Source organism: Tachypleus tridentatus, chromosome 12, assembly GCF_004210375.1.
Source record: "Tachypleus tridentatus isolate NWPU-2018 chromosome 12, ASM421037v1, whole genome shotgun sequence".
Taxonomy (NCBI): Eukaryota; Metazoa; Arthropoda; class Merostomata; order Xiphosura; family Limulidae; genus Tachypleus; species Tachypleus tridentatus.
Genome location: NC_134836.1, coordinates 93,429,905 through 93,447,204, shown reverse-complemented (window position 1 = coordinate 93,447,204; position 17,300 = coordinate 93,429,905). Strand labels below are relative to the sequence as shown.

Sequence of the window (17,300 nt, the reverse complement as noted above, 5' to 3'; positions counted from 1 at the left end):
TTTTAAGAAAAAACGGGAAGGTTTAAAGAAAGATAAAGCTCCTGCTCCATATAAAATTTCTCCTAAAGTTTTGAAGGCGGTTAGAAGTTAAATATGTAAATGACTTGCTACTATTTATTGTTAGTCCTTGAATAGTGAGTATGTGCCAGCAGATTAGAAGTTGACCAATGTTCAGGTCAACTGTGAGAAAAGTTTTTAAAGGTCCGATAAAAGATGATTTTTTCAAATTAATTTAATAACATTTACAACGTTGTTGAATTGTCACCACCGTTTCGTTTCCTTTACTAAACTTTTGACATTCTTTGAAGATATCACTGTTTATGTAAATATTAAGATTAGTACATTTAGGTTTTGAAGTAAAACAAAACAAAGTGTAGCACAAAAGGATTCTTCAAGAATTGTCTATGTGTTGTGGGAGGATAAGTTGGATCACTGGATAAAAGAGTGGCTGGATGGAAGAAAGCAGAGTGTTGTTACAAATGGAGTTCAGCCAACCTAGATGTAGCAAGTGGGGAACTTAAGTACCCAATGTTAGGACCTTTACCTTTTTTGTTATTTACATTCAATAACACAGACGAAGGATTGATCAATAAATTACTTATAGTTGTTGATGATATTAAGGTTCTAGGTATTTCTAAAAGGAGGGTGTTAAGTTGGACAAATAAATAGCAGGTGGCTTTTAATTATAATGAATTTAAGACAAGACATATGGATGTTTTAATTTGAATTATAAGTATTTAATCCTTTCGAGCAATATGCTGTTGTTAGTGGCAAGGCTAACAGGAGTTTACAAATCTTGAAATACAAAAGGGCACAAAATTCATATCGTTTAGTTGATCTGACTAGCTAGGAGGACCCTGAGCCGACTAGAATAGCAATAACAAAAAACAATTTTATCGAAACGGTTAAAATCTTAAGCATTTTTCTTATTGTACTTTGTAACAAGTATTTCTATACTCCTTTTCTAAGGCCATAATTACGTTTTCATCTGGCAAGAATATCTTCTTCAGTATTCCAAAAGGGCCTTTATCTTTCTGGGAATCACTTATCAATTTTTAGACTTTATGAGAAATCCCTATGACGTTTAAAATGAAAAGAATATTCTTGGAATGTGTGAATGTCAATGGAATGTGTGATACATATACACTGCGGGTCAAAATCTTAAGGCCAATGAACATAAAGAAAAAATGCAGCTCAAGAACAATAAGACGGCATCTACGAGAGAAAGGCCTTAAAAACCGTAAACGTCTTCAAAGGCCACGCCTCCTTCCACACCACAAAACAGCTCGGTTACACTTTGCTGAGAAGCACCAAACATGGGACGTAGAAAAGTGAAAGAAGGTTTTGTTCTCTCATGAGAACAAAATTAACCTGGATGGTTTAGATGGCTTCCAACGTTACTGGCACGATAAGGATATTCTACCGGAGACATTTTCTACACGACACAGTGGAGGAGGTTCCATCATGATCTGGGGTGCTTTTTCCTTCCGTGGAACAATGGAACTTCAGGTTATACAGGGGCGTCAAACAGCAGCTGGCTACATAGGCATGTTGGAGAGAGCATCCTTATTGACTTAAGGCCCTTGCTTGTGTGGAAATGCCTGGATCTTTCAGCAGGACAACGCTGTAATCCACAACACCCGCAGGAAAAAAGACTTTTTCATGGCAAATAACGTGATTCTTTTGGATCATCCAGCGTGTTCGCCCGAACTGAACCCCATCGAAAATGTTTGGAGGTGGATGGCAAGGGAAGTCTTTTGAAATGGACGTTAATTCCAAACAGTACATGATCTTCGTGAAGGCATCTTTACTACTTGGAATAACATTCCAGCCAGCCTTCTGCAAACGCTTATATCGACCATACCAAAGTGAATGTTTGAAATTATTCGCAACGACGGCCGTGCAACTCACTAGTGAGATCTCTTGTTGAGCATTTCCTACCATGTTTAGGACTTCTTTTTGGTATGGCCTTAAACTTTTGACCAGCTAGTATTTAGGCAAATTTCATAGCGTTAAAATTTTCCCTATTTAATGCTAAATTTTTTTTTTTTTTCTCTTTTCTTATTTTCATCTTTCGAAGCCCTACTCAAATATGTGGCTGAGTCTAACAACGCAAAATGCATATTTTTTTCTTTATGTTCATTGGCCTTAAGATTTTGGCCAGTAGTGTGGTTTAAATAATATTTCGGTTGGTATTGGCATGGCCAAGCGCGTAAGGCGTGCGACTCGTAATCCGAGGGTCGCGGGTTCGCGCCCGCGTCGCGCTAAACATGCTCGCCCTCCCAGCCGTGGGAGTGTATAATGTGACGGTCAATCCCACTATTCGTTGGTAAAAGAGTAGCCCAATAGTTGGCGGTGGGTGGTGATGACTAGCTGCCTTCCCTCTAGTCTTACACTGCTAAATTAGGGACGGCTAGCACAGATAGCCCACGAGTAGCTTTGTGCGAAATTCCAAAACAAACAAACGGTTGGTATTAAAAAGTAATATGAAGTCATATTAAGTTTTATGCTTACTGGATTAATATAAAGATTACGTTTATTCTGAGAGTTATATAATCAAAATTGATGTTTTTAATAAACATTAAGGTTACACTTATGCGTACATATATATATATACATGTATTTGCAAATATGTTTTTCTTTAAAAAATCCATCTGCAATTGATAAAATTGAACTAATATTTTTGGAGTATACTAAAAACTTGGTATTTTGGACCCTAACATAAGATTTAAAAGATTATAATTTCATTGTATAGGTTAAATGCGAGACCACATTTGGATTCTTTAGTAGATTGTTTAGACAGGTATTTATGAGGGGTACACTAGAATGATCGGCAACCACCTGCTGTAAAAGAAATACAAATTCAGAGGACGGCATTTCGAAACGTCGTTCTCTACACTTCTGTGTTTTCTGCAACAGGTAATTGCCGCTCATTTCAATGTACTTATAACATTTGGATTATTGTGTTTAACCTTAGAAAATATATTGAATTGTTGAAAAGAATTCAGATTAGGATTACTAAGTTGATACTTGGAATGAAAAGGTTTTCATAGTCTGCAGCAAGTGTCTGTGACTTGTTGGTGACAAATTTCAACAATAAATAACCAGCAAAACAGTATGATTGCTTTACAATAATATATTAAAGCAAGTTAAATGTATAAACAAATGTTTGTTGTGTTTTCGTCTACTGCTTGTGGATTTTATGTAATTGCAATTGTTTAAGCTGTATTTCACGCAAAACATCTCCTAAATTTAATCTCATAACATCTATATTTTTACAAACTTTCTGGTGGACATTCTTCCATATCTCCGTATAATTAACATGCCTTGCTGATTGTGTTTCGTAGAATATGAGTTTTCTTTTGATCTCACAAAGAACTGTGTTTCAACCATTCTGCGTATGAACCTGGTGTAAACGACACATCTTTTTCCCGAGCTTAATGGTGAAAATGATAAAACTAAGGGGGAAAATGTAAAAAACATGTAAAAATAGTTTGCAAATATCTCTTGAATACAACTGTTTCTAACACGGTGTCTTACGTTGAATAAATGTTAAAAACCGTATCTGGTGTTTGGAAAATGTTACATATATAACAGTCGCTTGTCAATAAGTTTAGCACCTGTGAGAACCTGTATATGGTAGCAGTATAAAATACAGGGGATGAACTTAAAATGTGGGCTTTACGTTATGCGGCATTGTTGTTCTTGAGAACGAACGGATGTAAGACGAAGAGTTATATTTCTACAAATATTTTGTGTGTTTTTGCACGGTATAATAACATTCGACATAAAATGCCTTACTCAGTTGTTGAAAGAGGATGCCAGAATAGCTTCGAATACAGGGTTTATTTTCGTAAGTTGTAAATGTAATTTTGTGTTTGTAAGTTAGTTTGAAGTTGAAACTAACATGAACTAAGTTATACTTTACAGTTTCAACCGTACAAGTAATTGTTACTAGTAGTAATACGAAAAGTTTGTTAATAGTAATACTTGTAATATTATATAATAAAAACGTTTTGTTAGTGTAGCACTAGCAGTGTTATCAGTACCTCAATTAATACTAGTAATTGTTTTATTAATGCTATTATAGAGTATTAATTTTGTTTAATACTATACGTAAAACAGTATAAACAGTTGGCCATCTCGACTATATTCATGTGTGAGGTTTGTTAGGTTGATCTTCAAAGACTACTTTTTCACACAGTTTCACTTTCTCCAAAACTTTCACCCTTTGAAGACGTTATTGAGACACGGGTAATTTAAGTTGTACTGTTGTAGCTGGAACTAAAAGTAAAAGAATTACAGAAATTGAATGCCAATTCAACAGTTTGCTGTACTAATCTGATCTGAATATTGTCAAGCTACTCAAGTTAAGTTTTGGTAAGGTACTAGCATTATTGTTACAGGAGTAAGTTATTTAGCTGACCTGCATTCTGGTTTAGTTAGGATGTTGAGATGACATATTACTTCCATAATATAGCATATGGATACCAAGGGCCTATTTCAGTATATGAAGTATTTATTTCCTCCAAGGTCATGTTCAAATGTCAAGTACCTCTAAACGATCTTGAAGTTGAAGCTTTTGAAAATAATAACACAACTGCCCAAAATGTTTAAGTTTTGGAAGCATTAACTTAAAACTGAAGTGAATAATGATATTTCAGTAGACTAAGTTTAAAAAAGTGACTCATTGTAACTTCACTTTTTCAAAGTATTAATGAAAGAAACAAATATTAGTAGTATTACTTATCTGGTGTTTTTTAATATTGGACATTTGTTGATACATTTAAGATATTGATTACCAACTAAACCTACACCTACCATGAAGTTTTTCAGTAAATGAGCATTTTTTGTTTAAAAGTGATGCATATTAAAATATTCAGTGTTATTAATATGGATGTAATTTGCTAATACTAACAACAAAACAATTATTAATGCCTTGAGAGGAAGTGCCATATATTTTTGCTTAAAATCAGCAAAATTATTGAATGGCAAACAAACTTAAAGATGGTTTTTGAGACTGGGAAGAAAGTGTGTCATAGTCTGATTTTTCATTTAATAGAAGCTTTGGCCTATCAAAATCGCAAATGATCTTGTGAACTTTTAGATAACCTTTCATGAATCACATCTTTTTTTTTGTTTCTTTTTCAATGTATCTTTTGATTGTAGAAATATTTTAACATTTATCTGTATGCTTATAGTTGTAGCACAAGCTTTAACCAAATATAAGATCCAATGGCTTTTGATAACCTTTACTATGAACAAAATAGTGTTATTAGAATATTTTAAGGGATATCTTAGTCTTATAAGCCATTTACAATAACACAATCCTTCCTTGACATAACGTAGACAGCGTAGAGCCATTTGATCCTTCAAGTCTACCCATGCACGGTATGTAACATAAAACATTTAAGGACACGTAGGTGCCTGTTTATTCATTGAGGCTGTCCCATCCACTAAACTGAACTTTAAAAAATGAAATATTGAAACCAGCTCTTATCGTTCAAGTATTTGTCGAGTCTTCCTTTAAAGTTAAATTAACTGCATCCACCACATGTGAAACAGTGCATTCCAAAGACCAGCCACTGTTAGAAAAATAAAACTGTTTTAGCTGAAGTTGAGACCTATCCTAGCAAAATTTAAGTTTGTGTTCCTTTGTCTTGCAGTTCTCACCATTAAGAAAAAAATTATGCATGCACTTCAGCAATCCCTTTTTAAATTAAGATTGATACACTTTGAGAGGAAACAATTTCAGAGATCTTAACTTACCCTTGTGTGATGAATTTTCCATTCTTCCTTTGTACTGTTTCCAACAATTCAGTGTCCTTGTTAAAGTAGCTTACAACTAAACACGATATTGTAAATGAAGCTAAACCAATCAGTTATACAGTGAAATTATAATATCTCTAGATTTGTAGCTTTATTCAGGACTTCTGTAAATGCAATCTATAGCGTACTATTTGCCCAGCACACTGCTTGGATGACTTAAGACATTGATCAACCAAAACTCCAAGATTTTTTTCTCCTACTCTGTTAAGTTTATTTTCATCAAGATATTTATAATTCAAGTTATTTTGATCCACATGCATTACCTTTTATTTGTTATAATTAAAATCAATCTGCCATGTATAGGCCCAACTCCAAATAATCCAAATCCTTTCATAAAGCAACAGCATCCTCATAACAGCCAGCAATACCCTAAACCTTAATATATTCAACACACTTAACACAGTGCTAAAGTACTCCACTTATTGCATTATTCAAGCTTCACTGAAATCTGTTTAAAACAATTTCTGCTTTTTTCTTTCCAGCCATTTATTTTCAGTCAAACAAACCATCTTATTATCTGTAACTGTACAAAATGTTTTGAACAAGCCACTTACAGTAACTTGTATCTGGATTTTCAGAAAAATTTGGAATTGAATCCCATTTGCTTACCTTCATCTTCATGAGCAGCAACTTCTTCAAAGGGAGTATAAAGATTAATTGACTATTTGACAATTTTTAACCTTTTTTGAATGACTTTGCAACACATCTTTTATAAAACTTTCAAAAACTCTTCTGTCACAGAAATAAGATTAACAGGCATATTTTGATCACCTCTGTGTAAAAGAGTAGTAATATTAGGCAACTTCCAATTTTCTTGCATTTGCCCTTTGTTTGCATATTGGAAAAGAAAATGTTAGTGACTTGCATACCAAATCCTTAACTTCCTTCAAACCTTTGGTGAAATATTATTGGTAATTAAGAAATTGAAATTTTAAATTGTCATCACTGAAGCTCTTTATGTTCTTAAAACATTAAAATTATGAACTGCATTTCTCTTCCTAAAATGCTTGTTTCTTATTTATTTTCAAGAAAACAAAGTTAAATTGAATGATGTTGTGTGTGAAACATAGCCATTCAAATAACAATATAATATAATGGTAAATTAAAAGTGGTTAGCTGTATCATCGTGAAAGTCACGTTTCTTGTACACTGACTTGCAAAGTTGCAATTACAAATCTGTCCATGTGGTTTTATATGGAGTGTTACTTTTGAATAAACTTCTTACTTGGAACAATTTGCCTTGTAATAGGTAATCCAAAATGCAAGGTGAGCATGATGAACCATTTGTGAAGAATTATATGAAGTGACATGGCATACCAGTGAACTAAAAGTGAAATTGAAGTTTGAGAGTAAATCAGACATTTTACATGTACAGGAATTTGCTTTTACAAATAAATAAATATTTATCTTATTTTTTTAACCATGGTATAGTGGCTCATAGAATGGCTGAGTTTTTTCAAGTACAAAGTTTTAGCTCATAGCTCCATCATCTCTTTTCTGATTTTGAGATCAAATTACAGTTTTGGACTTAAGAGGTCCAACCTTTTTTATATATGTATTTTACCATGTGATAGTTCCATACATTAATTTACTCTAATCCTACTTGAAATAATTTCAGTTTGGGGGTAGGCTGGTAGAAATCCTGATTGAGTAATCAAATCAGACTGGGTATGCATACACCCTATGCTTGATATCACTGGTGCACAAAAATGTATATGACAAAAAGGAAAACAATCGTACATTTAATTTGCTGTTATTCTGCCTAAAGGAATTTTAAATGTTGGGTTATTAAGGATTCACCCTTGTTATAGTAATGACTAGCTAATAAAAACAGAAACTAACAGATAGTTCAAAAGTAAAGTAAGTGTATCTACTATTTCTGTAGATTAATATTGTAATGTTAATTCTCAGCATTATTCAATCTTGTCTATTTGCCATGTATGTTTGTAAAATGTGTATCACAGTTAATGGATACATTGTACATTTAGGTATTAATGCTTTAAATCTTTAACAAGCTGAAATGTGAGTAATAAGGAAGGGAATTATTTTAGATTGCATCCTACCTTTCAACAAAAATGGGCTTTCATTTTACCTACTAGATTACAGATGTGAATTTATAAGGTGCATTCCAAAGAGTCAAAGGCTTTTTTTTTTCAGGTTCTTATGTGTAACTCTTATGTATCCAATCAAGAATGAAATTCAGGCAGCATTTATTAAAAGTAAATTGAAACCAAACGTAAAACTTGTGTTTGTGTGAGTTGTTATTTTTATTTTATTTGAAATGTTATTGAAGTTTGCCTAACTTTTGTTTCTCTACTGTTCTGTTTATGCACTTTTAATGAGTATTGGAACATAACAATAAGCAAAATGACAGGAGACCATTGATATATTTAGCCTTCAAATTTTTATATATTGAACATTAAATATCCCTTGTAGAATGCAGAAAGCAAAATGACAATTGCCAGTTGAATCTACAAGGTTGTGTATTAATTTTCGAACTACAAAGTTTTAAATTCATGCAAGATTTACATTGCATGTTTACACTGTATGCAGTGAAAACCTAAAGATCATTTAGACAATAGGTAAACATCATATTATGGAAACTAAAAATGAATTGTACCTAGCCTAAGAATGTGGTTGTACTTAAAAGTTTCCAAAGCTTATGTACATATCAATGGATTAAATGACTTGATCTCACTGCTGAGTTTTCTGTCTTAAATTCTTGTGTATGTGAAATGTAAGAGCATTAGTCTTGCTTGTTTGAAATAACTGACCTTTGGTGAAATAACATTCTGTGATTTTTTGCTAATTTTCATTTTTTATGTTCAGCTAAAAACAAAATGCTGCTGTTTGGCTTCTTTTCTATTTTTGAAACCAGGTATCAACTTGGGTGTCTTTTTTTCTCACCATTTTTATTTTCTTAATGTAATCATAACTAGGTTAAAACAAGGCAGTTAGTGTTCTAACTCCTAAACCTATAACCTGTGTACATAAATTCCAGAATTTAGTTAATCTAGTATTTGCAGCCAGACACATTAGTTATTACTTCTAGCCATTGTCAAAATCACATTGTTATTCCATTTCTGTGCAGCACTATAGCTTGTCTTGTACAACAAGCAAATGTTGTGATATCTTAAATGTAATGATAAGCATTAGAAATGGTTTACATTAAATTTTTCTATTTCGAAATGCAGTTTTTCTGTCACTTGACCTTTTACTAATCTGTGCCTTCATAAATATTTTCCAAGATAGGAGCCAGATGTGCCTGGCCAACTGACACTTGGCTTTTATGATTATGATGACTTTTCATAATTTCATGTTGACTGAATTTACAGTAAGAGTTAGTTAGTGTGTAAAAACATGGCTACACTTTTATATACGAAGGTTTAAGCTCATCTTGTATTCAATTATCAAAGTTCATGTTCTTTACTTTTCATTTTTGAAGATAGTTGTAATGTTTTCATGTTCTGGTTAAGAGAAATTTGTTTACTTGATGGTAAGAGGCAATAGTACTCTAAGGGAGAATTCTTCTAAGAAACAGAGAATGATTTGGAAAAAACTGGAGGTAAAAACATCATATTCACTTACCAGTGTTGTAGAGTGTGTTTTTCTTATAGCAAAGCCACATAGGGCTATCTGCTCAGCCCACCGAGGGGAATCGAACCCCTGATTTTAGCATTGTAACTCCGGAGACATACCGCTGTACTAGCGGGGGGCACCAATGTTGTAGACTAGTCTCGCATTTTTTTTTTTTATTTGACTGTCCAGAACATGAACTGTTTTTAAAATAGATTTTGTTCCTATGGGAAAAAAAAAACTTGTGCTCACCTTGCATATCTTTACTGGAAGAAGTATTTGATAGGAAATATTGTATTAATGAATGGAAGTAAAAACTAACTTAAAATATTAGGGCAATAAGGAAAAATGGTCACTGATGTGGTGACATATTACTGAGCATAATCTAAATTAAATTATTCCCCATTTTCAAAGAGCAGTGGTAAAAAACATAAAGCAATTTTCCTTTCATTTACAGTAATAATTTATAAAGTGGACAACAAAACTATTTTGAATAATGAGCAGGTACAAGTAATTATTAGAGAAATATATTTGTACACCAGTAGTATATCTCAGTAATTCTTTTATACTGATACATTTATGTTAATTCTGCACTGTACAGGTAAATAAGCTTTTTGAAATATATTGGAATGTGCTAAAAGCTTTTAAATGTTTGTGGAAAATTTCTATTGAATTAGGAAATTTATTCTCATTGACTATTTTCATCCATTAAGCAGTTCAATATTAATTCTAGTATCAACTATTAGTACCATTTATTGATAAATGCAGTCAAAATATTATAAATTTTGTAACCTAACACTGGATTTGATTTTAACTTTTGAACCTACTTACACATGTATACAGTAACTCATGATGATAAGAACTGATAATTTTAAAACTGTGAAAATGTATATTAGTAAAGATGGATCATATAAATTAGAGGAGACATTGTGATAATCTTGAGCATGGTTAAAGGAATAAGTTTCAAATTGATAGTTTTATTACAAGGTAACAAGTAACATTAACATTAAGCACCTATTATCAAGAACACCAATAAGGTGTTTTGACATGTTGTGGTACACTGCATGTTCAACATTCTAGTAATATCCAATCACATAAAAAGTTTAAATGTTGAAATTTTTATTATTATTATTATTAACTTTTGTGCAGAACATTTCTTTGTTGGCATCATTTCAATATATGTTGAACCCATAGAATGTATAATTAATGCCTAATAAGTTTAACATATTAGGAAGTGCAACCAACAAAGAAATACTCTGCACTAAAATGAGTCTGTGGATAAGCAAGATGCAATAAAGGATCTCTGTATTTGCCTATGTACATATTCACTATAATGGTGAGGATCCATTTACATTTGTATGCACACACACCCACCCCTACCTACCTATATGTTACTTGTGACTGACTCAGGTTATTTTCACTTCATTTTGCTCTGAGTCACATGCGTGAACTGTTTTATCCTTGTTCCATCTTGTATAATGCATTAAGTGAATCATGGTAGCTATGCATAATTACATTATATAATGAACTGTTTTAACTATGTTTTATGTATATTAAATGGATTTTTTAGATACATCTTGTCTTTCAGCTTACTCTTTTGGGTTTTTTTCTGTTTGTATATAATTGTCAACTGTTTCCTCTCCCACCCAATTTTAGCACTGTCTGAAGTACTGAATAGTGTGTTTTTACATTGTGATTGTGTGTTTATGGTATTTTCTCCATTATGAATACTCCAACTTGATAACCATAATAAACAGTTGAATTTGTGGTAGCACACTTTAGTTCTGTAGTAACCAAGTGGAATGTGTCACAGTGACTAATACTGGATGTGACATAATTTTATTTTTCACTATAAAGTGTTGTGTAACTGATGTATACAATTTTGACTACAGTCTAGGATATACTGTATGCAAATACTCTGTTTTTAATGACTGGTCTTGTATGTTAATCTGTCAGGAGTACAAGTATGCAGCTTTAGGATTTCTTTATCACAAGTTCATCATACTTAAATTTGAGTAATGATTCATTTGTATGTTTGTTTACATTAAATTTAATGACATTTAGAAATTGGTTATTAATTTGCAGGTTCAGTGTTCTTAAATTTACTGTCTGTATTAATTCTAGGCTGAAGAATAATTAATTTGAACTTCTGTTATTTTTATATCCTCCTATAGGAATTGATAGATCAAGTCTTGATTGTTTTGTCTTTACGTACTTTTCTTTTAAATTGTATACCTTGCATATAGCATGTACACCTAAATTTAGACTTAAAAGGTTTCATTGTGTTATTTGTTGTTCATAGTCTGATGTGCAACTATTTTGCCAGATTGATTTGTTACATAAGGAATAAGTTCATTATATAACTAAGTAATATAGCTTGTACAATTATATAAATAAATACACTATGAACTATGGGAAATGTCCTAAGGGGTCAACAATGAACTTAACCCTTAAAACTTCTGTTTTGAAAAGTTTATTTATCACTCCCAGTCTATTAAGTTAGTTTCAGATAATCTTGTCAGGTTGCTCTAGATAGTTTTGAATATTCTAAAGGTATTCAAGGTCAAAGTATAAAATTTTTGTTTTGCTTCTCAAATAACCATCCCTTTCTCATGTTCACTTGGATGTAAGGGTGGGATCACATCAAAATATTTGTTGGTAGCTAGAGAGGAAACTGCAAATATTGTTTATGAAAAACATTGCTACATTTTTAAAATGTATAGATAAAGTCTATGTTGAAGTTATTACTTTGAAATATATTATTGTTGTTAAACTTGCAGTTTTAAGTTTAAACATTCTTCATCAGTTGATGGGTATTTCAACTTGTTTCATTATAAGTACAAATTTTCATTGGGTTGAATCATTTAACTTGAATTTATTGAATACAAGTGTAAAGAGGTAATCATTTCATTGTACAGGTCACTAGTTAAGCCACACTTGGATTATTATGCTCAGTTTTGGGCTCCTTACTTTAGGAAAGCCATTGAACTGTTTGAAAAGTTCAGAAAAGAGTTACTACAATGGTGCCTGGCAAGGTGGAGTTGTCATATTAAGCAACATTGCAATTTCTCATGAAGAACAGAGTTGGGGGTTTCTGATTGGGGTGTTAAAGGTTAAATTAATAATGCTGATGCATCTTTTATCTACTTAACAGTGAGAGTGGTAGAACTAGGAGACACAAATAAATTCTAACAAGATAGGAATCGTCTTCAGCTAAGACAGTTGTATTTTCCAACAGGGTGATTGGCCTTGGGAATGAGTTGCCATTGTATGTTGTGGAAGCAGTAAATTTAAATGTGTTTGAAAAGAAAAACAACTAAAAGCTTTAAATATATATGAATCATAAGGGCTAGCTTTAAGATTTGTATCATTATATATCAATAGTTTTGTTCAGAGGATGGAACAGCTTATGTGGACCAATAGGTCTCATTTTGTTCCAAAATGTAATGTTATATGTTAAGTTCAGACTGATACTTGATTTAACTTATATAAACTGCATTTATTAAAATGTGTGACATTTGTACTGCTTACATGTTATATTCTATCTGTTTATGTAAGAAAAGTAAAAGTTAACTCTAATAAATTATTTATTCGAAAATACACACTTATTTCAACTATGAGTAAGTTTCTATTTCTGAAAACCAATCAGTTTTTGGTTTCTATTTAAACTGCATGCAATAATATGACTATACATGTAAAACAATGTGTTTCATTGTATTTAATATAATTATCTGTAGGATAATACATGTTTTGATATAAAGTTTCTTATTTACTGTGTAAGGTTTGTGATTCACTGTATCATGATTATTTTAGAGTGAACTTGGCTTAATGTAAATAATATTGGTTCTTCCTAATATCAGAATTTTCTCTACAGGAAATGAAAATGGTCCAATTTCACCATTCCATGACATTCCTATTTTTGCTGAAAAGAAAAACAAAGTATATAATATGGTGGTTGAGATACCGAGATGGACTAATGCTAAAACAGAGGTATGTTTGACCTTTGTTATCTGCATAATCTTTATGATGGAAGGGTTTGTATTGATGTGCATGTTTATATTGTACATAATTCAATGAGAGGAAAGACCTCGTGTTATTGAAATCTTTCTCTTGCATCAGTTTCCAAGTACAGCAGAGATAACCTTAAGTGAAAGCTTCATTTGCTTTTGCAAATATGAAACTGGAAATAAAACTTTAACAAATATCCAGTTTACAGTTTCTATTTTCATGCATCAGTATTCTAAGTAAAGTGTTATTAATTCAACAAGTTACTTTGATGCCATAAACAAATGTCCTTCATCAGGCAATTATGTTTGTAAATACCATTTGAATATATACTAATCAGATTGAATTATACATATCCTCTTCTCCCATATTATACATTTTCTAGTTTGGCAGATCAAAAGTAAGGTTATGGATTACTGTGCTAAAATCTGGGGTTCACTTTTGGTATGCACTAAATCCAGTATGGATCATGTCAAAAGTTCAACCAGATGTGCTAGGTTTTTGTGGTTTAATTTGGTAAGAAACATTATTACTATTTCATGGGATAATTGTAGTGTGCTTTTTTTTTTTTTTCTTGATTTTGGGAAATACTTTTTAGCTATTGCATAGAACAGATTTCTATACCATGGTACCTTTTTCTGATTGGTGAATTGTAGGGAAACTACTTTATCATGTGCAGTTTATGCCTTTTTTGAAAAGAATCAGTTTGACTTTTGAAGAAGTGAGCTTCTTATTTTATAGAGGGACAAAACTCCTTTTTAGTTCTGTGCAAACTATTTATATGTTAAATTGGTTATTTTAATTTTTTGCCACTTTAACAACAACTTAAATTCATAATTATTTCTTTTTTCAATACAGAAAACAACTTGCTGTATTTTATTTTCAGTTTCATTTCATATTCTACCTGTTTCAAATCATTGGACATTTCCTTATACAAGTTAGATCCATAAACCTCTTGTTTTGCAGAGAACAGGTAGCTGCATACAGTTGAACTTTGAACTATTTCAAATGTAGTAAATTTCTTGTTTATTGCCAAGAATAAAGTTAATATTTTAGTTGGTTAATATTAATATGAAACAGAACGATTAGAGATTACAAAAATAAAAATATGAAGGAATGACAATAAGCTGATAAATTCCTGGTTAAATTGGTATTTTGAATTAATCTGTATGATGTGTGTAAAATATGGTAAATGGTTCTGAACTTTTAGGGTAATTTGATAGCAGTATTGAAGACAACAAGTACATGTAATGCTTATTAACAATATATTTAAATAAGTACATATAAGAATACTATAAAGTTGATACAGCAGTTGGCAAGATTGACTTGCAACAAACATGAGAAATAAATCTTCAGTAAATTTTTCAGTAAGTTTTACAAAAATGAAACTGAATATTAATTACATGAAGGGTTCTAGTGTTCCAAGCTGGATAACCAATGTGTCTTAGCACTGTTTTAAAAAAAAATTCTATCAATTATTTAAATATGAGCATATGTATTAACATTTGTTCAGATGTGTGTTGGATTTTGTTAAATATTATCTGAGGGCTTGAAATTACTTGATTTTAAAATGATCCGATATATTTCTACTACAATCACTCGGTCTCTGTCTCTAACCATTACGACAAGTTGTAGTTATTGTGGAAAATGAAACAAACCACAAATTCTAAACTGCAAATAAAAGTAAATGCTTTCAAGTAACTGACAGTTATGATTATGATTATCGTAATTTTTCTGATAATGAATATTTTATATTTTAGAATATTATCAGAACTATTAATGTATATGAAAATCTCATTTAGTTTTAAATATCAAATGATGCTTTGTCATTTGCTTGGGATTTTTCAATGTAGCTGTCCATTTTTTGTCTTTCACAACAGATCAATACTAAAGAGCCACTGAACCCAATTTATCAAGATGTGCTGAAAGGAAAACTTCGTTTTGTTGCCAATTGCTTTCCTTATCATGGCTATCTATGTAACTATGGAGCCATACCACAGGTAAGTCAATGAGTTTTTTACACTTGATAAACAAATAAGTTTTTTGTGTAAGTGTAAAAATACTAAATTGTAACTTTCACATGCTTTTGTACCTTCATAATACCATTGAGCCCCAATCCATAATGCTTGAGTCAAATACCAGAAAGTGATTTAATTCATAGACAGTGACAAGTTTGACAGTATGATATTTTGATTGTTTAAATTTTAGCATTTTCAGTGCTATTTAAAATAACTCTCTGCAAGGTAAATATCACAGCATTATGCTTAATATATTTTAAAGATAAATGCTATTTTACTCCTTTGAACAAGGTATTGATTTGGTTTTTATTTGAAGTAAATTTTTGGTTGAGATGTTTAACTTTTTAAAAATTGTGTGTGGAAAAAAATCCTTATATTAGTCTGTTTCTCTGAATACACTGCACAACAATTTTTTTTGAAAAGTTTTGCTTCCTGAAAAGTTTTTGCTGATTATGACAGGCACCTGGTGGGTATGTACAAATATAGTTTTGGTTTTGCTTCATTATGTAGGAAAAATAGACAGTTAACTGTTTACTGGCAATAACCTATTTAATTGCATTTACATTTTTAATATGCTATTAAGTTCAACATAATTAAAAGTGTCTTGCTCCTGATTTTCGTTTGTATTCAATGTCCGGTGCATCACGTTGCAGTGTCCAACAATAGTCAGCAAGCATTGACAGATTCCAGTTGCCTTGATATCGTTTTTCCATTGTAGCAATGTCCTGGTGAAACCTTTCATTGTGTTCATCACTGACAGCACTGCGATTTGCATGGAAGAAGTCCAAATGTGAGTGGAGGAAATGAATCTTGAGTGACATGTTGCACTTCATTGTTTTATATTCTTTGAGAAGTTTGCCTACCAGCTGAATGTAATGTGGGGCTCTGTAATTGCCAAGAAAATTGTCAACAACGTCTTTGAAGGCTTTCCACACAATCTTTTCCAGCCCAACTAACAGATCTTCAAACTGCTTGTCACTCATATATGCCTGATCTGAGGGTCAACAAAAAAGCCCTCTTTGATCTTGGCCTCAGCTATTCTTGGGAACATCTATCTTAAATAATTAAAACCTTTGCCTTCTTTGTTCATTGCTTTCACAAAATTATTCATAAATCCCAATTTTATGTAAAGAGGAGGCAAAAAAATCTTTGCCAGGTTAACAAGCAGTTCATGTGCCACATTTTTCTGTCCTGGAACTAACCTTTTATGGAGTGGCCAGCTCTGTCTAGAATAATGTGACTCTTTGGCACGACTGTCCCATTTGCAGATGAAACAACAGTACTTTGTATAGCCGAGCTGCAATCCCAGCAACGACTTTCAGATCTTCACAGATATTCCAGTTGTACTTGCTATACTGGATGTGCTTCAGCAACATTTCCATGTTTTTGTAGGTTTCTTTCATGTGTGTGCTGTATAGTCAACAGGTATTGAAGGGTGAACATTGTCATTGTGTAACAGAACAGCTATGAGGCTTAACATTGATGAATCAATAAAGAGATGCCACTCTTGCAGGTCATGGTCACAACCCAAAGCAGAGAACAATCCTTCAATGTCAACACAGAAACAGAGATTGTCAACTTGTGCAAAGAATTTGGTTATATCATCTTGAAGGCTTCGAAAAACAAATTTTTCATACCTGGTGACAGCAAACACCATTTCTGCATTATTGAACCAAGCAATTCGGCTTTTGCTTTTGACAGACCCAAATCTCTAACCAGATCGTTTAATTCTGACTGTGTTATGAGATGTTGATTGCCTGAGGAGCACTGTTCAAAATCTGGATCAATGTCACTTCCAGTTCTCTGCATTGCAGTTTCTTCATTTGGTTCATCTGAGGTCCATTCCTCTGGTAGTTTCGGAATTGGAAGACT

General features: G+C 32.1%; 1 protein-coding gene across 2 annotated transcripts in view; it reads left to right on the top strand.

Annotated features, from left to right (window-relative positions):
* Window positions 1-3,531: 3,531 nt before the first annotated feature.
* Window positions 3,532-17,300, top strand: part of LOC143234020 (uncharacterized) — a 29,725-nt gene continuing 15,956 nt past the window's right edge. Inside the window, exons 1-3 of one of the 2 annotated variants that reach the window (XM_076471025.1) lie at window positions 3,532-3,853; window positions 13,280-13,395; window positions 15,291-15,410. In XM_076471025.1, coding sequence (XP_076327140.1) covers window positions 3,673-3,853; window positions 13,280-13,395; window positions 15,291-15,410 — 417 coding nt within the window. In that variant the 5' untranslated portion in view covers window positions 3,532-3,672. The remainder of the gene's footprint in view (window positions 3,854-13,279; window positions 13,396-15,290; window positions 15,411-17,300) is intronic. The other variant, XM_076471024.1, reaches the window with a different exon arrangement.